At 42.1% G+C, this 20,932-nt stretch overlaps 1 protein-coding gene across 26 annotated transcripts in view; it reads right to left on the bottom strand.

Annotated features, from left to right (window-relative positions):
* Positions 1-20,932, bottom strand: part of NRXN1 (neurexin 1) — a 985,083-nt gene that overhangs the window by 846,246 nt on the left and 117,905 nt on the right. For 17 of the 26 annotated variants that reach the window (XM_077925450.1, XM_077925448.1, XM_077925461.1 and 14 more), the window contains exons 3-4: positions 17,051-17,068; positions 11,360-11,389 (exon numbers count right to left, since the gene is read on the bottom strand). The exons of 6 other annotated variants lie outside the window; for them this stretch is intronic. In XM_077925450.1, coding sequence (XP_077781576.1) covers positions 11,360-11,389; positions 17,051-17,068 — 48 coding nt within the window. The remainder of the gene's footprint in view (positions 1-11,359; positions 11,390-17,050; positions 17,069-20,932) is intronic. 3 more of the 26 variants (XM_077925451.1, XM_077925460.1, XM_028725058.2) reach the window with 1 other exon arrangement.

Below are 20,932 nucleotides of genomic sequence, written 5' to 3'. Positions count from 1 at the left end.
CATCTAGAACGGTGGTTCCCAATAAGCTAAGTCCTGCAGACCCCCTGTTTTCCAAAGGCCATGCCATGGGACCCCCTACTTTTGACAATTTAGATATTTGTATGGCAGTTTTTGTTATGTGAATGGTGCCACAGATTCCCTGGGTGGGTTACCTGCCCCACTGGGGTCCACAGACCACCAATTGGGAACCACTGATTTAGAAGATAATGTTTATAATAATAAAGAAGAAGAAGAAGAAGAATTTATATCCTGCCCTCCCCAGCCAAAGCTGGGCTCAGAGCGGCTATCAACACTAAAAATAACACAGTTTACATAAAATCACTTTCAATTAATTGAAATACATTCTAAAATCAATTAATCAATTCATTCTAAAATCAATTTAGAAACAAATTAATGGCAACCATTGGGCTAGCGTTCTTTGAGGATTACCAAAGGAGGGGGTCAGACTGTGCCTTGGCCAAAGGCCTGGTGAAACAGCTCTGTCTTGCAGGCCCTGCGGAAATATGTCAAGTCCCTCAGGGCCCTAGTCTCTTGTGACAGAGTGTTCCACCAGATTGGGGCCACAGCCGAAAAAGCCCTGGCTCTGGTTGAGGCCAGTCTAACCTCTCTGTGGCCCGGGACCTCCAAGATGTTTTTGTTTGAAGACCATAAGGTCGTCTGCGGGATATGCCAGGAGAGGCGGTCCCGTAGGTACGAGGGTCCTAGGCCATATAGGGCTTTAAAGGTTAAGACCAGCACCTTAAACCTGATCCTGTACTCCACCGGGAGCCAGTGCAGCTGGTATAGCACTGGGTGAATGTGCTCCCACAGCGAGGACCCCGTAAGGAGTCTTGCCGCAGCATTCTGCACCCGCTGGAGTTTCTGAGTCAGTCTCAAGGGCAGCCCCACGTAGAGTGAGTTACAATTATAGTACAGGAATAATTTTTAATATGGTCATTAGATGTCAGAGACTGATAGGATGCTGACGAGTGTGCACTGGGGGAAGAGGGGCTGGAGTCTGACTTGGGAGAGGGGGAATAGTGGTTTGTGGAAACTTGTACCAGCCAGGAGGAAAGAGTCACAGGCAGGGGAAGCTTCGTAGCTGAAGGGTGGAGCACAGGGTGGGTCAGAAGAAGAGGAGGAAGAGGCAAGTCAGGCAAGTGAAGGGCCAAGTTCTTTTCATGCAGCACTGTCTCCCAGAACCAGGATGGAGCTGAAAAGGGGTGAGCAGAGAAGTTTCCACCCTGATGCTTTCTCTGGCTAGGTGCATGCAGCCTGTCAGTGAAAGATACAGGTGGAGAGGGAGTGGTCTCCTGATGCTGCAACTGTTCCATGGAGTGTGGACCTGGGAATAGCTGCCTAGTAGTTAGACTAGTGTACAGTCATACCTCAGTTTGTGAACATGAGGGAGGCATGTTCGCAACCCGCAACGTTCGCAGCCTGAAGCGTCGCGTCTGCACACCCGTGTGACATCATTTTGTGCTTCTGCGCATGTGTGAGCACCGAAACCTGGAAGTAACCCGTTCTGGTACTTCCGGGTTCGGCGCGGTTTGCAACCCGAAAATGTGCAACCCACAGCGTTCGTAACCCGAGGTATGACTGTATGTGGATATCCAGAGGTGCAGAAGCGACTGTGTTATCTTTGACAACACAGTGGTACCTCGGGTTAAGTACTTAATTTGTTCCGGAGGTCCGTACTTAACCTGAAACTATTCTTAACCTGAAGCACCACTTTAGCTAATGGGGCCTCCTGCTGCTGCCGCGCCGCTGGAGCACAATTTCTGTTCTCATCCTGAAGCAAAGTTCTTAACCTATTTCTGGGTTAGCGGAGACTGTAACCTGAAGCGTATGTAACCTGGAGCGTATGTAACCCGAGGTACCACTGTAAATACTTAACTACCTGCCATGCACATTCCTTTGGTTGGGGAGCGCCCTTGACTGAATGAAGAATCACTGAATGAAGACTGGGGAAAACCAGTTCAAATCCTCTCAGCTATGAAGATCATGGGGTGGGGTGGGGGGAGCCACATCCAGCTTCTCCCCTGCTTGCCCTGGAAATTTCCCCAGACTGTCCCCAGACCACACACACACACACACACACCAGTCTTTACACCTCACACAATTTTTGCTTGGTTGGAATGCACTCTTGAACTTTGCCTCTTGCGTCTCTGAATGGAGAGTGGAGTGTTCCTCTACTCCTGCTGTAACCTATTTCGCCGGATTGCTGTAACAGTATTTGGGATGGGATGGACTCTTCAAATGTCCTTGAGCTTCTTGGATAATGGCTAGAATACAAATGTAAGGTTCTCAAAGTGGTTGTTTGGACACTTTGAGAACCTTGAAACTCTTGTTTTCCATTCCTCATCTCCTTTCCTTACAAACTGATGTGCTCATTTTTTTGTGTTGTTTATTATAATAATTAATAACAGAAGTTGATGATGCTATATGGTTCACAGAGGTGAAATGAAAACAGGCAAGGTGAGATCCTGGCTCACTGGATCGGATTGTGAGTAGCTGAATGCCTGCATGCTCTTTTTAACCAGTAGTCGTTGGTGCCATAGAAGATATCACCTTGCCTCTTCTGTATCTCTCATGCTGGAAATGTGAATTTTAAAAAAGCAAATCTTATTCTCATTCTGAGTGAACACAGAGATGACACAAGCGCTAAAATGATTTATGTTCCTGGGCAGGAGGCTCCTAGACTTGGTAATTCTGAGGTAGGAAGTCAGAAGGATTAGTAGAACTGGATGACTTCCAAAAGTCTTCTAGGACTTCTTCTAGGAATTCCATGATTCTGCCTGGATATAGTATTTATTCATCGTGTGTGTGTGTGTGTGTGTGTGTGTGTGTGTGTGTGTTTTACAGACAGTTATATATTGTTTTATGTGATATTGTGAGCCATTGGAGAGGCCAAAAGACAGGATATAAATATTTTAAGGCATAAGAACTTCCCTCCCCTCACCCACAAAATAAAGAGCCCCAGGACCTTTTAATGAGCATGCAACTAATCCAAAACAGTGAGCTCCATAATCACTTCTCCTGATGACCAAACGAACTTCTACGCTGTCTGGATTAAGCCTCAGTTTGTTTGCCAACACATAATTGATCACCCGTCTCAGGCAGTGGTTCAAGACCTACACTGCCTCCCATGAATCTGTTGGGAAAGGGTGATGACCTCCATGACAGTCCCTATCTCTGGATGATAACATTTATTTATATTTATTTATTTGTTTGTTTTTAGGGGGGGAATACAGACCACATAATCACACGCATAATGAATTATCAATAAAGTGCCGATAAGACCAGCAAGATACCCAAAATATACATAAACCAATTTATAATATTGCTTTTGAATTATGGTGTTGGAGGAGGCTCTTGAGAGTCCCATGGACTGCAAGAAGATCAAACCGATCCATTCTTAAGGAAATCAGCCCTGAGAGCTCACTGGAAGGACAGATCGTGAAGCTGAGGCTCCAGTACTTTGGCCACCTCATGAGAAGAGAAGACTCCCTGGAAAAGACCCTGATGTTGGGAAAGATGGAGGGCACAAGGAGAAGGGGACGGCAGAGGATGTGGTGGTTGGACAGTGTTCTTGAAGCTACCAGCATGAGTTTGACCAAACTGCGGGAGGCAGTGGAAGACAGGAGTGCCTGGCGTGCTCTGGTCCATGGGGTCACGAAGAGTCGGACATGACTAAATGACTAAACAACAACAACAACAATTTATATTATGTCTGAGTAGGCTTGCTGATTTTTATTTTTATTAGTTTTCAGCAGGCATCTAAAACAATATAGCAAGAGCACTTGGCTACGTGGTTCAATGATAGTGCATAGTACTTAATAAATAAAGGTGGGTTTTTTTGTGTTGCAGAAAACCAGAGGAAATGTTTTCCTTTCTCCTTTTCACTCCAGTTATCGTCCTTTGCCACAGAGGGACATAACTAACATTACTGTAAAGCAGTGGTTCCTAAAGAAGGCAGGACATGTGGGTCAGTGGGGGGGTGACCTAGTGGGGGTGCTAAGAGGCAAGGGGGTGACAGGGGAGGTTACTGGGGGTTTAAATGACTATCGGACTTTGAAAAGCTGGAATCACTGAATCAAGCTCATCAATTTTGTTGAATAAAACTAAATAGTTTTAATTTAAAAGTTCAATAAATTGCTTCTTTTTTTAAAAAAAATAAAATATTATCCTGCTACTATCTTCCTCAGTGGGTCATACAAACGTTTATTCTGAATAATGCCTTTTATAGGGTAGTAGTGGGAACTGGAGACGAGTTTATAGAGCAAAGAGGGTAGTGGCCCGGAAAAGTTTGGGAACCACTGGTGTAAAAGCATTAGTGATATCAAAGTCTGGGGTTTGGTTCCCACACTGATGTTATGGAGAGGATGTTTCATCGTGCCAGCATATGCCCTTTACATCAAATTTTAATAATCTTTCCTTTAATTTCATTAATTCCGTTACCATGCATTCATACAGGAAATTAACACAGCGTAACTTTTGAAGGTCAATCAATCCTTATGCATAAGATTACTGAAATAATATGTGAGCCCTCCTGTTTCATAATGTCATATGATATGTTTTTTTAGACATTTGAAGAAATTATCATTACATATTCAAAGAAAGAGAGAGATCTGCTTTGCCTTGTACATTACACAGAAGCGTGTTATCTCTACTGTATCATGCTCTTGGCAGCAAAGTCTATGACAGCAAGTGGCTGAACTGGTGTGACAACGGGAATTCTTACATCAAACCTCAAGCAGCTCAGGCAAAAGGACTCCCCATGTTTGCATTCTAGCTTCTGTGTGGGAAGGGGAAGTTGTCAGTACCCTGACACCTATCACAACAGATAGATGTTAACATGCTTTAATTTCTTTCACTGGTCGTTTTAATGATCCCTTTTTAAATTTTTTATGGGCAATGTTAATATTTCCTGTAAACAGCTTAGACGTTTTACTCTGATCAAGCAGTATATAAATTTTGTTAAATAAACTAATAATAACAATAACAATAAAAACATTATTATTATTATTATTATTATTATTATTATTATTATTATTATTATCCCTCCCATCTGGCTGGGCAGCTCCCAACAAAATACAAAAACACGATAAAAGATCAAACATTAAAACCTGCTTTCAGATGTCTTCTAAAAGTCAGATAGTTGTTATTTCCTTAACATCTGATGGCAGGACATTCCACAGGGAGGGTGCCACTACTGAGAAGGCCGCAGTGCCTGGTTCCCTGTAACCTCACTTCTCACAGTGAGGGAACTGCAGGAAGGCCCTGGACCTTCCTGCAGGAAGGAGCTGGACCTCAGTGTCCAGGCTGAACGATGGGGGTGGAGACACTCCTTCAGGTATACAGGGCCAAGGCCAGTATACCTGAAGGTATACCTAAGGTACCTAACATATAGGCCTTAGGCCCACATGGGACTTTGTCAAAGAGATTGGGAAACAAAGGGGAGGGAACGCCATGACAAGGTGGCTCCAGAAAGGGTGCAAACTAGAGCTGCTTTTGAAACAAGACAGCACTTTTTGCAAACACTTTCTCCTCCCACGAAAAGCACCCGCTTTTCATTATCAGGACTTATATGTCCTGATAATGCCTCCCAGTGCCAGCCTTCTAAAATCCTAGCCTTCCTGCTTAGTAAAATATCCACGGTGGCACTGGCGGAGGAAGAGGCGTGCAGAGGGAACGCACCGCCCCCAGCAGCGTGATCCCAGTGGGGTGCCATTGCGGCTACCCCCCTGCCCGCACTGGGCGCCACGCCCCTACGGGTGGTGTACCTCACCCCCAGGACACACGCAACGCTCCCGGGACGCACGTCACGCCCCTGGGACACACTCCAGCCCCAACCCGCCTGCTCTCCGCGCCCGGTGCCGGAGCATGAAGCTCCACCACTGCACGCTGGTTCACAAGACACCGCTTGGTCAGATTGTTAAGTCACGCCTGCGCATGAAGGCTACAGAACAGCAGTGAGGAACCTTTTTCAGACTGAGAGCTGGCACTCCATTGTGGGAACTTTCAAAGGGCTGTATGTCAGGGAAGGTTAGAGCCAGAGGCAAATTGGGGCAGGGGGTGGGTGGGCGGGCAGTAACTCTGCCGCATTCCTTGTTTGCAACAGGCCATGCAGAAGTCAAGACACCCGCCTATGCATCTCGCCATCCAGGAACAGCTAGAGAGGCACTGTCACAGTTGAATGACACATTCCACCTGGGGGAAAACACTTGGTCGGGGGAAGGTACACAGTAGGTCTGAGAGGAAGGGGTAAGTACAGCTGGGGAGGGAGTTATCTCCCAGTCTACCCAGAGAGGCAAGTGTCACTAGCAGCCTAATCCCAAAGCACACTGCACTGCTGTACGAATTGGGGCCTGCAAACAAACTATACCAATGCAATACAATGCAAGCACATAGCATAATGCTTTGCTGGCACTGCAGCCACATCATTCATAGCAAAAGGGGTGCTTGGAAATTTTTCATGCCATTTTTCAATTACTTTCTGGCAGCCCCATTTGTTTTGTATTCTGGTCTATTATTGCCTCATATGTTTCATTTTCCCCCGTTAGTCTCATTATTCTTATTTTAAACAATCTCATTCATTTAGTTTCTACATTTATTGCAATGAAGACCCAGCCTGTATTCTAATGCTTGCACTTTTGGAGTTTTCCACCCAAATGACACGACTTGTGTCAATGTTGCACGATGCCCCTAAGCCCTCAGACATGCCAAGTTTCAGATATATTGGGGAAAGGGTCCCTGTGTAATACACAATTAAATAGGTTTCCCATTCTCTAAGCATCCCAGTGTTTAGTGCTTCAGGCAGAGCAGTATTCATGCCTTCACACTTTCAGAACACCCCAAGATACTCCCTCCCTAAAAAAAGTTCCCTAGATGTAACTATATATAAATGCAATACAAAGCAATGTTGTGCCCCTTTGTCAGTTTCAGAAATACCCCCCCTTAATAAACAAATGGGAGAAATTAAACAAAAGGATTTTAATTTGCGGTATTTCACATAGAAATAGATTAAAAATGAATGAATGTGCCCTTGTTTCATTTTTCATTTGTTTTTGAAACAAATGCATACCCCTAGCAATTCATTATTTTAAACTGCTGTACTAATATAGTAAACATGAATGTCGAATATGCTGCAAGGTATAATCTGGGATTGCAGAAAATTTGATGATGGCTTTGCCTTCTTTCATAAATCTTTCTAAAGGTCATTTCACACATGTATATTGATTGAGTGCACAATGAAGAAATAGCCCGCATGTGTGTGAATGACCCAGCAGAAGATGAGTCACCACAGATACAACTTTCACATCACCAAGTATCAGCTCAGACAGTGCTTTTCAGCAGAGACAGCTAAAACACTGAGTGGAGATTTATGAGATATGGATTAACCAAGTGATAAGAGAGAGGGAAAGAGAAATTTATATGTGTACACTGGACTATTTTGGGGGGTTAAAGAATTGCAGCAGAAAGTTTTCAACCAAGAATAATAGTACAATAACAACACAATCCTATGCATGTTTACTCAGCAATAAGTTCCACTATGTTCAATGAGGCTTACTTCCATGTAAGTGTGAATTGGACTGCAGTGCAAGAAAGTAAAAATGTACTCAAGCCCACCAAATAAATATTGAGAATTTGAGAACCAGTTCTTAAACTGTGTTGGGCAGTGCTGGTTGATTTAAATAAAAAATAAGAAAAGCCGCCACGTACCATGCATCCATTTTTCATGCAGTACTATATACTGCCTGATATTGCAGTGTCATGAACAGAGCAAATTTTCAATTCCCATTTTTCCTTCCATTCACAGCAATAATTTGCATGCAATATAAATTATCAATAATACTCCAAATCGCACATCTCAGTGCTCTCACATCAAAGGAATGAATGTAAGCAAGAGAGCAAAATGTCAGAAAAATAACCCAGTCAAACTGAAAATGATGTGGTTGGACTATTTTAGCTGGATCACGGCTCATATCCTCATTTGACATGAAATGGGAGCAATTCTCCATGTAGCTCTTAACCTGACATTTCCTGTAAATATGGGTTTCGGATAATTAGTCTAACTAGACATCAAGGCATAATCCTTTTCTTCTTTGCTTTCCTCAGAGAAAATTCATTAAGCTTTCACAAGGCCTGTTGCATATGACGTACTGTCAATAGGCAAATATTACAGAATTGAATATTATATTGTCAGTAGAAGAACATTCAGGCACAATCCCCGTTAAGCTTGAAAGGGGATACAAATATGTCTAAAGCCTTCTTGGTTTTTGCTTTGTTTTTTTAACTACACATGAAGCAGAAAACGTGACAATTTAAACGTGTCTTGTGATTTGGAAGGTCATCTTTAAGACAGGGGTTGGCGATGTGCCCCCTGGCACCAACATACCTCTGAGAACACAAACACACACCATTACTCACTCCCTCGCCCCCAGTCATGATGTGGTGGGGGCATTTACCTTTTTCCTTCCTGGAAAAAGGATATAGAGTTGAAGAAGGAAGTTGGAAGAGTGATGTTCTTTCCCACTTTTCTTTCCAGCTCTATGTGCTTATCCCCTGCTTGGTTTAATTCTACTGGACTCAACTTTTACCAACTCTGAGAGGGGATGTCATTTGGGAGAGAAAAGAGTGAACAGGGATGGAGAACTGTCCATGGTACTGGCTCAAAAATCCAAAATGTGCCCACGTGCCTAAAAATTGGCAGCCCAGTTGCAACTCTCTAGATGCAATTAGTTTTCTACTCTTTTACCATTCCATAACAGGTCCTACAATGACGACATTTAAATCTCAAGAACGCTATCATTACTTTTCATGTATTCTAAGCCTACCATAACACAGACTCAATAGGCTATAGGGCTACTTTTTTAACTGTGTCACTGACATTTCAAGACGCTAAAATAAAACAACAATTTCAAAAGCCATATAATAGCCGCTATTCTTTTTTTTTTGGGGGGGGGCAGAGTTGTCTAGAATTCACTATACAGCAGCATCAAGATAATGAAGGGAAATGAAAGAAAAAACCTACCCACAATTATAACAGAATGAAAAGGGTTTTATTGGTGTATAAATAACACATTCAGTGAAATTTAGTGTGTGGTGTTCTTATGGGGGTGGACATTCCATGCTCATCCTGCTCTTAATCCAGTGCAATTAATTTGCTAAAACAATTTTCCTCCAGGAAAAAACAATAATTAGGCATATTATACACCTTGGCATTTTAACCTAAAGATAAGCATGTTGATTTCAACAAGAGGGGGAAAAAATCAAGCCTGTGTTTCATTTTTCTCTTTGAAATCAGTAGCGACAAAATGGGCTTCACTATGCCTAGGAATCCACTTTGTTTTTTTCAATTACAGTACACTAACTCAATTTCAAACTTACTCAAATGATATCATACAAGGGAAACCTGGTTTGATTCACTCTCTCATCACAGGTAAACAAAACAAGGATAAAAGGCAAGCATTTCCCCACTCTTCTGCCAATTCTCCTATCTCTTTCCCCCGTTTTATTATAAAGGGCGTTGTTAAAAATGAAGCTAACAACTTAGGAAGGAAATCTCGCCGGCTTCTGTAGCAGAAAACCAGTTGCACTCGGACTTACACATCACTGTCGTTGGGCCTGGAGCAATATTGTCCATTCGGTCACTATCTGGTGGTATCATCCTCGTAGCTGCCTTTGACAGTTTTACATTTTGCCAGGCATTGAGAAGAGAATACATACCTCAGAAGGTGACTCGACTTCAGCTCCCCTTCTCCAGCACCTGTCTCCGATCCTTCTTCCATGCTGCTCCCTTAATCCTGGAAGAGCTGCCCACCAACACTTCCAGCAATCTCCTTTAACCAATAGGGCCCCCCACCCCACCCAATTTCTCCTCTGAATCTCTCCATCTCTCCACACAATGCATTTCTTCTGCAGAGTCTTTCTAAGACCATGTAACAGATTTTGCTCTTCAGAGCGGTGAGCTACAACAAGTTAACCCTTGCCTAAAATCCTGCCGGTTTCCTCACTCTTTCCACCCCACGCATGACGCTAAGATCATAAAGCGATTGGGAAAGGAATGTGCCACCTATTATGGTCTATACACTGTCTGGTATAATGGTGGTGCTACTAAGCATCAGGTACGGACAACAATGACTTTATTTATATGCAATTACTTTAGATTTCCTCTTAAAAATAAGAGCAACGATTTTCAGCTTAGCGGTCGATTTTTGAGTCGGAGGGTCCATCTGGCTATCTTTCCTACTTGCAACCCCTTACCTTGAGTCTGATGCAGTGTTTCACAGTACAAAACATACCTACCTCCCATCACCACAGTGCACCAACACTAAATACATAGGTTTGCATCACTCAGACATACATTGAAAGTATATATAGATGACATTCAAACAAAACTTTAAAGAAGGAAGGAAGTCATGTAATACCTTTACTTTTACCTATGGATTTGATGAAATGGTTCCATGAAGAAAGCATTGCCAGACAAAAAGAGAGAGAACAAAGAAGAGAAACAACAGTAAGAGTCATGTGTGTGTAAATGTAAATGCTGTCACAATTCAAGAACATGAAAAGAGACAAGGCATGAAACAAGTGTTTGAAGACAAATGGAAATGCAATTGGTGTCGCATTTTAAGAATGGCTGCTTTGCAACCTTCATGTCCATGCAGGAGAACACAGAAGTAACCCATGCTTCATTTTCAAACGAGTGACACAGAAGTAACATGAACACTGACTTTAAAGGGAGCGGGGGTTTGTACACGGTGATGGGGAAACACCACTTATTTCATCATGTTGCAAAACTGTATTCTGAGCATTCCAGAAGCCAGGAGCGAGTGCTTTCCGCATTTTCAAAACAGTCATGCATTAATGCAAAGCAGGACTCTCTTGCTAGGTACAAACTCAAGACTCTTCTCTTTCGCAATCTATCTTGGGAGTATGGCTCCCTTTGCTCTTTGTCGTGCTTAAAACACACAGCCATTTCCCAATCAGATCTTCACTCTTTTTTATTTTTTTGCTGACAGTTATTATATTGCAAGTAGGGTAAGGGAGACCGTTGGAAAAAAGAGAGAGAAGGAAATCAAAAGATTTGAGGAGCAAATTAAAAATAAAATCAAAACCAAAAGCAGTTTCTACGTAGCACTATCCATATTATGTATATAAATATATATATATATATACACACGACAACAACAAAAAGAAAAAAAATTAATGTGACTGCAATCATGTGCTTATTTGCAGCCCAAGAAAGCTCGCAAGCATTTGGCCATCATTTGCCTTGATGGATTTTGAAGCAGCTACAGAAGAAAAAAGGAAATAAACCAAAATGAAATAAAGGAACAATGAAAGCAGAGTGGAAAAGGAGCAGAACCCATACCTTGGTCGCCCATCATCAAGTGCGCCAGACCTTAAAGGGAAACAAGAGCATAGTCAGCAATGAATAAGGGTGCACGGGAAGGTGGTATTGTCACAGTGACCCCAAAAAATGTTTTTTTGCAACAGGCATCTTTTTCCTGTGAGATGTTTTCCATTACAGTGGAAAATTAAAACAGCATTTTTCAACCACTGGTTGGAATGCTTTTTGTGGGGTTGGGAATGGGGCAAAGGGGCCATTTGGCTTCTATTCTAACACAGATTAATGCTGCCCTGTACAGCTTCTTCCCTAGGCATTAAAGTTGGGCTGAAGACAAAAAATAATAATAAGAAAATCATTTCAAGTTCAACAAATTCCTGGAACACTCAGTCTCCCAATTTCATCGTTTTCAGTAGGACGACATTTAGCTGCAAAATAGCTTTCCTTTTTTTCCCCCCCCTCCCAAATTTCCAAACGTAGAACAGTGTCAACCTGAAGAATGGGCTGGGTCTGATCTTTTTCCCCTCGTTGAAAATGAGCATTTCAAATAATCAAACAAAATAATTCCTTTGTCACATTGAAATGATAATGCAAGGGATGTCTCCTTGTTTGTGTGAAACATTTGAGTAGAATAAGGTCTGTTCCTGAGCAGGAAGATTGTTAGTCATCCATTGGGATGGAAGCAAATATCAGCATTAATTGTAACTGGGGAGAAAATCCCTTTGGTTCGGCACCAAGTAGTTTCTCCAAATTAAAATATGCTGTGCTTAAAGTACATTGATGCTGAAATCAGTTTCCCAATTAACTCTCCCGCCCCCCTGCCGATTGTGGAGAACTGAAGTTTTAATTGGGCTAAGCAAAGCAAGTTCTCCGAATCCATTTTTTAAAAAATGAGCTAAAGCAATAGCAAAAGAATTGGTATATTTCCCCCCCCCCCCTCATAAGCAAATTTGGCATATCACATCTTGTATCCCCTTAAACAAAAGTTTAGCTCTTATGCCACTTTATAAATAGATGCTTAGCAAATTGGTTTAGGGGGGAAATTCAAACAGTAGTCATTTAGATGCCCCCCCCCCAAGCTATAAAATTGTGCTTCTCTCCCTCTGGAACAATTTCATGGTACATCCCACATTATTTTTTGGGTTGGTTCACACAAAGAAGGTGTGCAATAGAATAATATGCTGGTTTTTGCTGGAAGGTAAGATTCCTAATTTTGAGATTTTTAATTCACATAAAAAATTAGGCGCACACATAAGACATATAACAAGTGATCTGGAGGAAGGAAATATTTCAAAAGCAGAGAGCCCCACACCCCAAACACGCCACTTCATATAATCAATCAGTTGACGAAAAAAAGGTTTTAAACAATGTAATAAGTTTTTCATTGAACACAGTATGTCTTCTAAATTGACAATTAATCTGTATTAAGTATCTGGACACATGAAGAATCTTATTTTGGCTTCTGTTGCAGTAAACCATGTTTTGTTTTGTTTTTTACGTTTTTAAAATTCTGATCCTGTAGCATGAACTCAATGAGAGCCTCAAAAATTGCACGATTTTAGAGAAGACAAGATGGGAGTCCACCAGTCTATGTCAACTCTGCAATAAGTGTCAGTGTACTAAGTGAAGGAAGTTTGTAATGATTTCAGTCTTGTAGTTAGAGTGTAAGCTTGTTTACTCAGAAGTAAGTCCCACTTAGCTCCCACTGGGGCTTCATCCCAACTAACAGCGCTTAGGACTGCAGCTTTTGTCGGGCTGTAACTTTGGCTCATGAGTGTAGTGCTTTCCAATTCCTTTCCTTATTGGATTTATAACTGTCTTTAGGATTGGAAATTGGATGTACCAGGTTCTCTGTGACTGAAGATTCTCCTCTACTGGAAAAAAAAATCACTAAGCAATTTGTGCTTTCTGAATGAATATAACATATAACTGTATCACATCTTCCAAAAGACGTGGGCTCCTGAATTAGAAAGAGCATGTTCCATGAAACCGTGTCACTCAAAATCATTTCATGCTCCATGAGAAATATGCTCAAGGTTTTATGTCTACTAGTACCTTAATTTTCTCTTTTTCATTTATTTATTGCTTGTGAGATTGATTGGGGGGCGGGTTCTGGGGTCATAAGAGGGCTGGTACTGGAAGAGGGAACTGAAAAACTACTGTACACAAGTAAAACACAATATGTAGCTCCATCTGGGTCCTGGGTTTCTTTAGAGAACAAGGAAAATTGTATTTTGCAATACGATAAATCACCGTGAAAATGAGCCTTTAAGGCAAGTTTGTTTTTGTTGTTGTTTTTTTAAAAAAATGTGGGCAAGAGCTGAAATAAGTATCGGTGTCTTGGATACAATGGTTACGTTGGGACAGAAAACAAAACAAGTAAACCCCAAAACCCTGAGCATCTCCTATGTGCATAAAGTTGCAGGAACAAGAGTGAGACCATCAATGCTCTTTCCAATAGCTCAGGGATGGGCAACCTATGGACTTTCAGATGCTGTTGGACTACAACACCCATCATCCCTGGCCACTGGTTATGCTGGCTGCAGGTGATGGGAGTTGGAGTCCAGCAATGTCAGGAGGGCCATGGGTTCCTAATCCCTGTTTGCACACATTAGTGCCTGCACATTCCTACCACTAGTGAATGCCTGGAATTCTCTGTGGAGCCAAGGTGCATACAATCCCAGCTCATTTTATTCTGACATATACATACTGAAATATGTAGAATAAAGGAAGCTCCCATTGGTCCCTCTACCTTAGTGCTGGCTTCAGTGACCAGAAGTGGCTCTCTGGGGTTTCAGGCAAGAATCTATCCCAGTCCTAACTAGAGGTGCAGAAGAACTGCTTGCAAAGGATGGCCAGTTGTGTGGGTTTCCCAGAACATTTTGACTTGCATATCATAATTTGCAAATTTTCACCTTGCATTGCGAAATGTTCTGATGCCCTACATCAAGTGCCAGGAACCTCTGGCCCTCTAGATGTTGTTAAATTAAGACTCCCACTGGCCATGCTTGCTGGGACTAATTGGAGGTTCTCCATACGTGTCTTACAAGAGTGGTCTTTATTTTACCTGCATTTAGCAAAAGTTTTGAAATAGCCAAGCTTGCCCAGTATTTATTTGCAATTGGCACCCATTCATTGTTACTGGTGAACTTATGACATGGAAAATGTTTTTATTTTTCTTTCCTTTTTAGGAAATCTGTTTAAGAACAGATTGTTTGTAAAGCAAAAAGCAAGCAAACAAGAAACTCTAGATAGATGTTTGATTAAATATTACTATGCACTACAATTAGAAACTAGACACCTTGTGTCCACATTGGAGCCCTACCCTAAAGAATTATATTTGCAAAACAGCTAGATTGGTTCAAGGTACCTTAGTGCTTAAAATGATTCATTTAACATTAGAAATGATGCACCATGACTTCTTCTACGGCTGAGCATCATGCCAAAAAAGGAATCGTGTAAATGAGTCCTAAGAGATTTAGAATATATAGATATATGTACACGCTACAAGCAGATTTTTTGCATATTCAACTTCAACTACTACCCTTCGGCATATGCTAGTTTGCAAAGATGGGCCAATGATATCTTATGCCTGTCTTTTTATTTTATTTCCCTCCCTAAGGTCAATTTGGTTAAGGAAATTCTTGCTTAACAGAGAAAATCCTTATCTGCTCTTAATTAAAGTGGTTCCACAGAGTGCTGTGAAGATGCGGTGATGTAGGCTGGCTGAATATCTGACTCACAGTGCACTTTCATGTCAGCTGCACTGGACTCTCAGAAGCTATTCCCTTTCATTAAATCCTCGGCTCGGTTGTTTGAACTTGCCGTGTGTTCCTTTGGAATAGTCTTAAATAATAATAGTAATGATAATAATAATAATGATACCTCTGGATGGGAATGATTCTGCCTGAAAACAAGTCCACGGAAAAACCTGAAGACAGGACCACCAACTTGTGAACCACCAAGAACACCCCAGCTCACCTGGCATGCCTAGTGGCCCAGGCAGAAGACAACCTTCTGCATTTTCTGCTAGTCCAGCACTAGACCACTATGCATGGCTGATATGCATGCAGCTTGTTTGATCCCTAACTGGGGGGCCTGGTCTAAAAGTCTCATTGGACCCCTGTAAATATCAGAGTAATCAACAATGAACATGGATGTCCTGTGCTTTGCCTAAGGTGCTGCAAACCCCCCACACACCTACATGTGTTTTACCATGTAGACAAGACTATGTGTTAGTTTCCCACATTTGGGGTGGTTTACTTAAGGATATTAATTGTGCCCATACTCTCCTTTTGGTCTTTGGTGTCTGAGATGCATATTTTCAGGAGTCGGCATATGCTTTGTAACTCTTTTTTTCTGTAATTGTAAAGTTATTTTAAACCAGATCTTCATGCTGTATTTTAAAGTGGGTAAATGATAATAATAGTAATAATAATGAGCAAAGACCCCTTACATGAGAGGCACTTAAATCAGATGTTTGGGGGCTGCAGCATAATGCTACAAAGAGCAATGAAATAATGAACAGGTATAAGACAGAAGTGAATTCCATTTCTTCATATATATATATTTTCTGTAAACCACCAGGGTATTTTGTGTCATAAAAATGTAATTAATAAATAAGAAGCTGCTAATGGCTCACATAACTAACTAATGTGGACATTAAGTACTCTTATACAGGACCAGAATGAATGGCAATCAGTGCCAATTAGTTTAACAAATGGCAAATGAATGGCCTGTCTTGAAGTAAGGGCAGTTTTGCCAATGATTTCAGATTTTCATCCATCATTTTATGGATCCGTCATTTCTCTCCCTCCCATTATAGAACAGTAAAAAAAGGGGGTGGCAGCTTTTCTCTACACCAGATTGGTGGTGTTCTAAAAGACCCTGAGTCACAGTATCACAATCAACGTCTGTGGCACCAGTCACGGGGGCTAGAGAATCATCTCTAGATGTCTTTTTGCTCCCACTTACTGGTGTCAAAAACTGTGACCACAATATAGCAAGCCCCTCGAGATGCATGGAAGGGCTTGCACATGCTCAGAAGGCCATTCCAAGCTTCTTCTCCCTAACAGCAGTCCCTCTACGACACAACTGCCATTGGGCTTGCCCTAAGCAGGGACCAGGCGCTTTTGGTGTGACAATGGTGATGGTAGGCAGTAGTACTTATGGCGATGATATCTGTATGTGCAACAACAATAAGACCACATTGCATGGTGCTTTTTAAAAAAACTCAGGGGAGCTTCAAAATCAGGGGGCAGTTAGGGAACAACAGATTAAAAACTTTCTGGGCACAAAAACCCTTACGCAAGGCTGCTGTCTCTTCAAATGTACAAAAACAACAAGAAAGCCAGGCGATCCCATGATTAAGGTTATACAACACAAATAAACGTCCGTGTTCTTTCTCTCTTAGTTGCTAGGCCATTATTAGTGCATTAATGCTGACCAGAAAATCTCTCCTCCCCTCCCCCCACCACTGCTGAAACCAAGAGATTCTCCCAATTTCAACAGTGTATTTTAAAGGGGAGAGGGGCCAACTTACGCCACCACCATGTTGAAACTTAAAATATTCCCAGAAGGAAAGAAGAAAACCAACTTACCGTATTGAATGATAAGGAGCACCACTATAAACACTAACCAGGAGGCAAAACACTAAACAGGAGGGATAGGAAGGGTAAGAAAAGAGCTTAGGAAAATAAGATAGAAAGCACCCACCTTCCACATAGTTGTCTTCTGAAAGCACATAACAAGGAGGGAGAGAAAAAGGGAAAGAAAAAACATTCATTAAGCAGCATGCAGACTGGAACTTGCCTTTGCATGTGAGCATCATGCAAGGCACCGGACACCACATGCAAGTGATCCATTGCTACTATCCAGAAGGAAGTGGGGCAGGGGAGACCAAAAAGCACAGGGAGGCAGTGTTTCTTCTGTTGAAAGGAAAACCCCACTCCTGCAAGTGGTACAAAAGAAAAGAAAAGTGCAATATCTCAAGTGAAAGGGGTGATTGTTGTTTGTTTGTTTGTTTGTTTGTTTGTTTGTTTGTTTGTTTGTTTGTTAAATGGATCCACTACGAGTTCCTTAGGTTAGTCAATGATTTCAAAGGGTGCTCTGGTGTCCAATGGTTAATTTCTAAAATGAGAAATGAAAAAAGTGCCTGGGATTCAAGTCTGCCTCTGGATTAGAAACCCTTTCCCTCTTAATCCCGGATAAAGTGGGGCAGAGAGGCTGGTTGAGACCACTCAGTGGCCAAGGAAAAGCTGTCTATAAAAGGCCAGAGCCAGGTTTACTTCTACTTCACACATTGCAGGGGAAAGCTCTGGCATTGAAAAAGATACACTTGACTGCCTGCTCCTGTGCCTTTTAGAAGAGCTGGGTGCACAGACGTATGGTTGCAGCAGGTGATGGATTTTGCTCTGCTTCTCTCCATGCCAAAGAAAGCTTCACTTAGCCAAATGTGTGGGCCAGGTTTATGCGTATGTTAGAGACCCAGAAGAAGGGCCAGTTAAAAATAATAACAGCAAGGAAACCAAAAAAAGTGTCAACGCCTACTTTAAATCAAACTCTCTATACGTACAGCTGCACTACACACTTATTTTGGGTGTTGTACTGGTTTAATGGCTGTCACATTCCCCAGAGGGCTTTCTCTGTTAACAGATCATCTGCACAGGGCAATTGTTTCCAGTGAGTCCTGGGAAATGAGGGTTCAGCCAGTTTGCATCTCTCGTGGAGACATTCCGTGCGAGCTGCTTTCATGCTTACAGACTTTCTAAATGCGGAGCTGCCCCTAGAGCAACATTATGCAGACAGCGGTATCTTCTTCAACGGAGTGAAGCAGGTGGCACTGTGCCTCACAGGAGAAAAATGCCGCGCCAGCCGAAATCACCTCTTTTATTCACATCTGTTAAAAGTAGAGAATCCAAGGCTAGCTCCAAGTTTAAAGCGACTCTCTGCAGCATGACCCGACATGGACCTATCTCAGCAGGTTCCCGGACTTGGGTTCATCTGCCAGAGGCAGCAGTTGATATCTACAAACTACCATTTTAAAATCCCTTCCGTGCCCCTGAAGCACAGTTGCTGCAAAGAACTTGTAGACCAGTTTGAAGGGAAAGCAAATGATCTAAGGTGTCAAGAACTGGTGCTAAGCTTCCTTCCCTCTTCTGTACTCTGGCCATTCTACACCAGCCTTCCCCAACCCGATATACTTCAAATTTCAATGAACTACAACTCCTATCACCCATCACCTTTGGCCACGTTAGCTGGGGCTGAAGGAAGTTAAGAGTCAAGCAGACACCATCCTGGCCATCCCTACTTAGATTTTTCACAATTTCCTGTGAAAGTTGCACTCCTTCCAATCCATGCTGAATGCAGCTATGAAAGGCAAAGGCTATTTGTCAAAACTATTTAGAAGCAGTGCCTAGTTCCAGAATAATTCCACCTTGCTTGTTTAAGGTCAAACTGTATAATCCTAGTAAACAGGCTAGGGAAGTCTTAGGAGGTCAGTAGTACAAAAGAGTGACAGCAGCATAATCATGTCTACTTACTGTAATGAAACTACTTAATCCTGCATTTCACATTGACAGTGATAATTTCTCTTGAATTCACAATCAGTAAAATATCTCATTACTGCATATAATTATTGAAAATATGGGGAGGTAACTGGTCTAAACGGAGCTCTCATACAGCTTACCCATGGCTATTCTGATTGCAGTAGAACTGCACCAGGGAAAGCGATTTGAAGAGCATCAAACCGGACACTCAATCCTAACCAAACTGATACATTCCGGAAGTGCATAATCCACGTACAGCAGAATTGTTTCTTTCCATTCAGAAGCTGTCTTCACTGAATCCATCAAAACTTAATTTTGCCAAATGGAGAACTTGGAAAACAGCAAATATGCTCCTGCGGCAGTTTCCTTTATAGCAAAGCACACAAGCAAACTATGCAGTGTGTTGAATAACAGTTGGGGGAGAGGAGCGGGAAGAAGAGTAACTTTCCCATTGCTTGAAAAACTCTGGTTTTGCAGTCCCCGGCAGGCAGCAAATGCAGAAGCTGGACGAAATCTCTCTAAGTGTGGTTGGTGAGTTGTGTTTGGCTTGGTGGGTCACATGTTCAGTCCTGCACTATAAATATAGGGTTTGAATTGCTGGCACACTGATCTCACCACAATCAAACGAGTATTCTGGTGCTCCACAGATTTGATGTAAGTAGGATGCAAAAATGTACACACAATTCTAGCCTATAAACTCAGTTCACACGTAACAGTAAGCCAAGCCATGGTTTAGCATGTATGTACAAACATGTAGGATCCTAGAGAGAAGATGGCATTGGTTTTCCTTCCCAACTCATCTCCCAGCTGCTGTGCTGCTGTGAGATACGCCATGGTTTGGTTTAGAATGCTGTGACTCATGGTTCATCTTCTCCAGACAAAACACAAGGTTCAGACCAGGGAGGGGGAAGTATGGATAAAAGTAGTGGTTTGACTAGAGTAAGACAAACCATATGCCTGGGTTTGGATTAAATGCTAAGCCAAAGAATGGCTTAGCCCACAGCTTCACAGAAGCATCAGGTCTGGAGAAGAAGCAAATCAGTTGCAATCTCCTCCATGGGAACTTTCTTGTTTACACGTTCACGGTTTGGTTTAGTGTCACCTCTGAATGGGTCACTATGTGAGATGAGAATTAAGAGCTCCAGCGTTCTGATGTAAGTGGGATGCAGGCTACCCAAATGTACACATTGTTGGCTTGTTTGTTTCATAACCTTTATATACTGCTTGATTATAAACAACAACCACCCTCAGAGTCGTTTGCAAAATGAAGAAAGCAATAGAATTATGGTTAAACAATCAAAACAACTATTGAAAACACTTAAAGAATGAAAGCCAGCAATAAATTAAAACACATACACACTAACAGCATTCTAGGTACCAGGGCAGGTTTGAACCTGTGTTTGGAAACTGGTCAGTGCCTCTGCATTAATTAGACCCTACAAAATAAAGTAGTCAACTAGCGCTTAGTGAAATGATGCTGGCCAGTAGCAGGCCATGGAAAATAGGGAATGAGACAAGCTTCAGGGCTTGGCTTGTTCAGTCAATGCCTATGTAGGAGAAAGGGAGGCAGGGGCTCTGACTCCCAGTCCTAATTAATCTACAAGAAGGCAAGAATGGAGGTACAAAGCACCTGAAACTTTCACACATATTATGTGACTTGCCTTGTAATTGCATTATTACCCTATTTATTAACCTCTGCGAGCCCCCTTGAATGCTGAGGTTAATGGAGATGTAGCTTTCTTTGTCATTACATAGTAAGGCTTGAAAGTCATACTGAGGCTTTTTCGGTCCAGCACTCTTATTCATTTGTGCACCTCCTGAGTGGTCAAAACCCACAGTCCGTATGGGTGGGCTGTTTACTGTTATTGTTTGTTGTTATGGTATGTATTTCTGTGTTTTCATATTGCAGACTGCCCTGTGATCTTCAGATGAAGGGCGATATAGAAATTTTAACAACAACAACCATATTTAATGACGATGTTATTATTATTTATGTAATTAGCAAGTTACCTTGGCAGATCCTTTGGTGCCAATATGCAACCAGGAGCCA

This window comes from Podarcis muralis, chromosome 3, assembly GCF_964188315.1.
Source record: "Podarcis muralis chromosome 3, rPodMur119.hap1.1, whole genome shotgun sequence".
NCBI lineage: Eukaryota > Metazoa > Chordata > Lepidosauria > Squamata > Lacertidae > Podarcis > Podarcis muralis.
The sequence above is the reverse complement of the archived record's forward strand: the minus strand, read 5'-3'. Positions and strand labels throughout refer to the sequence as shown.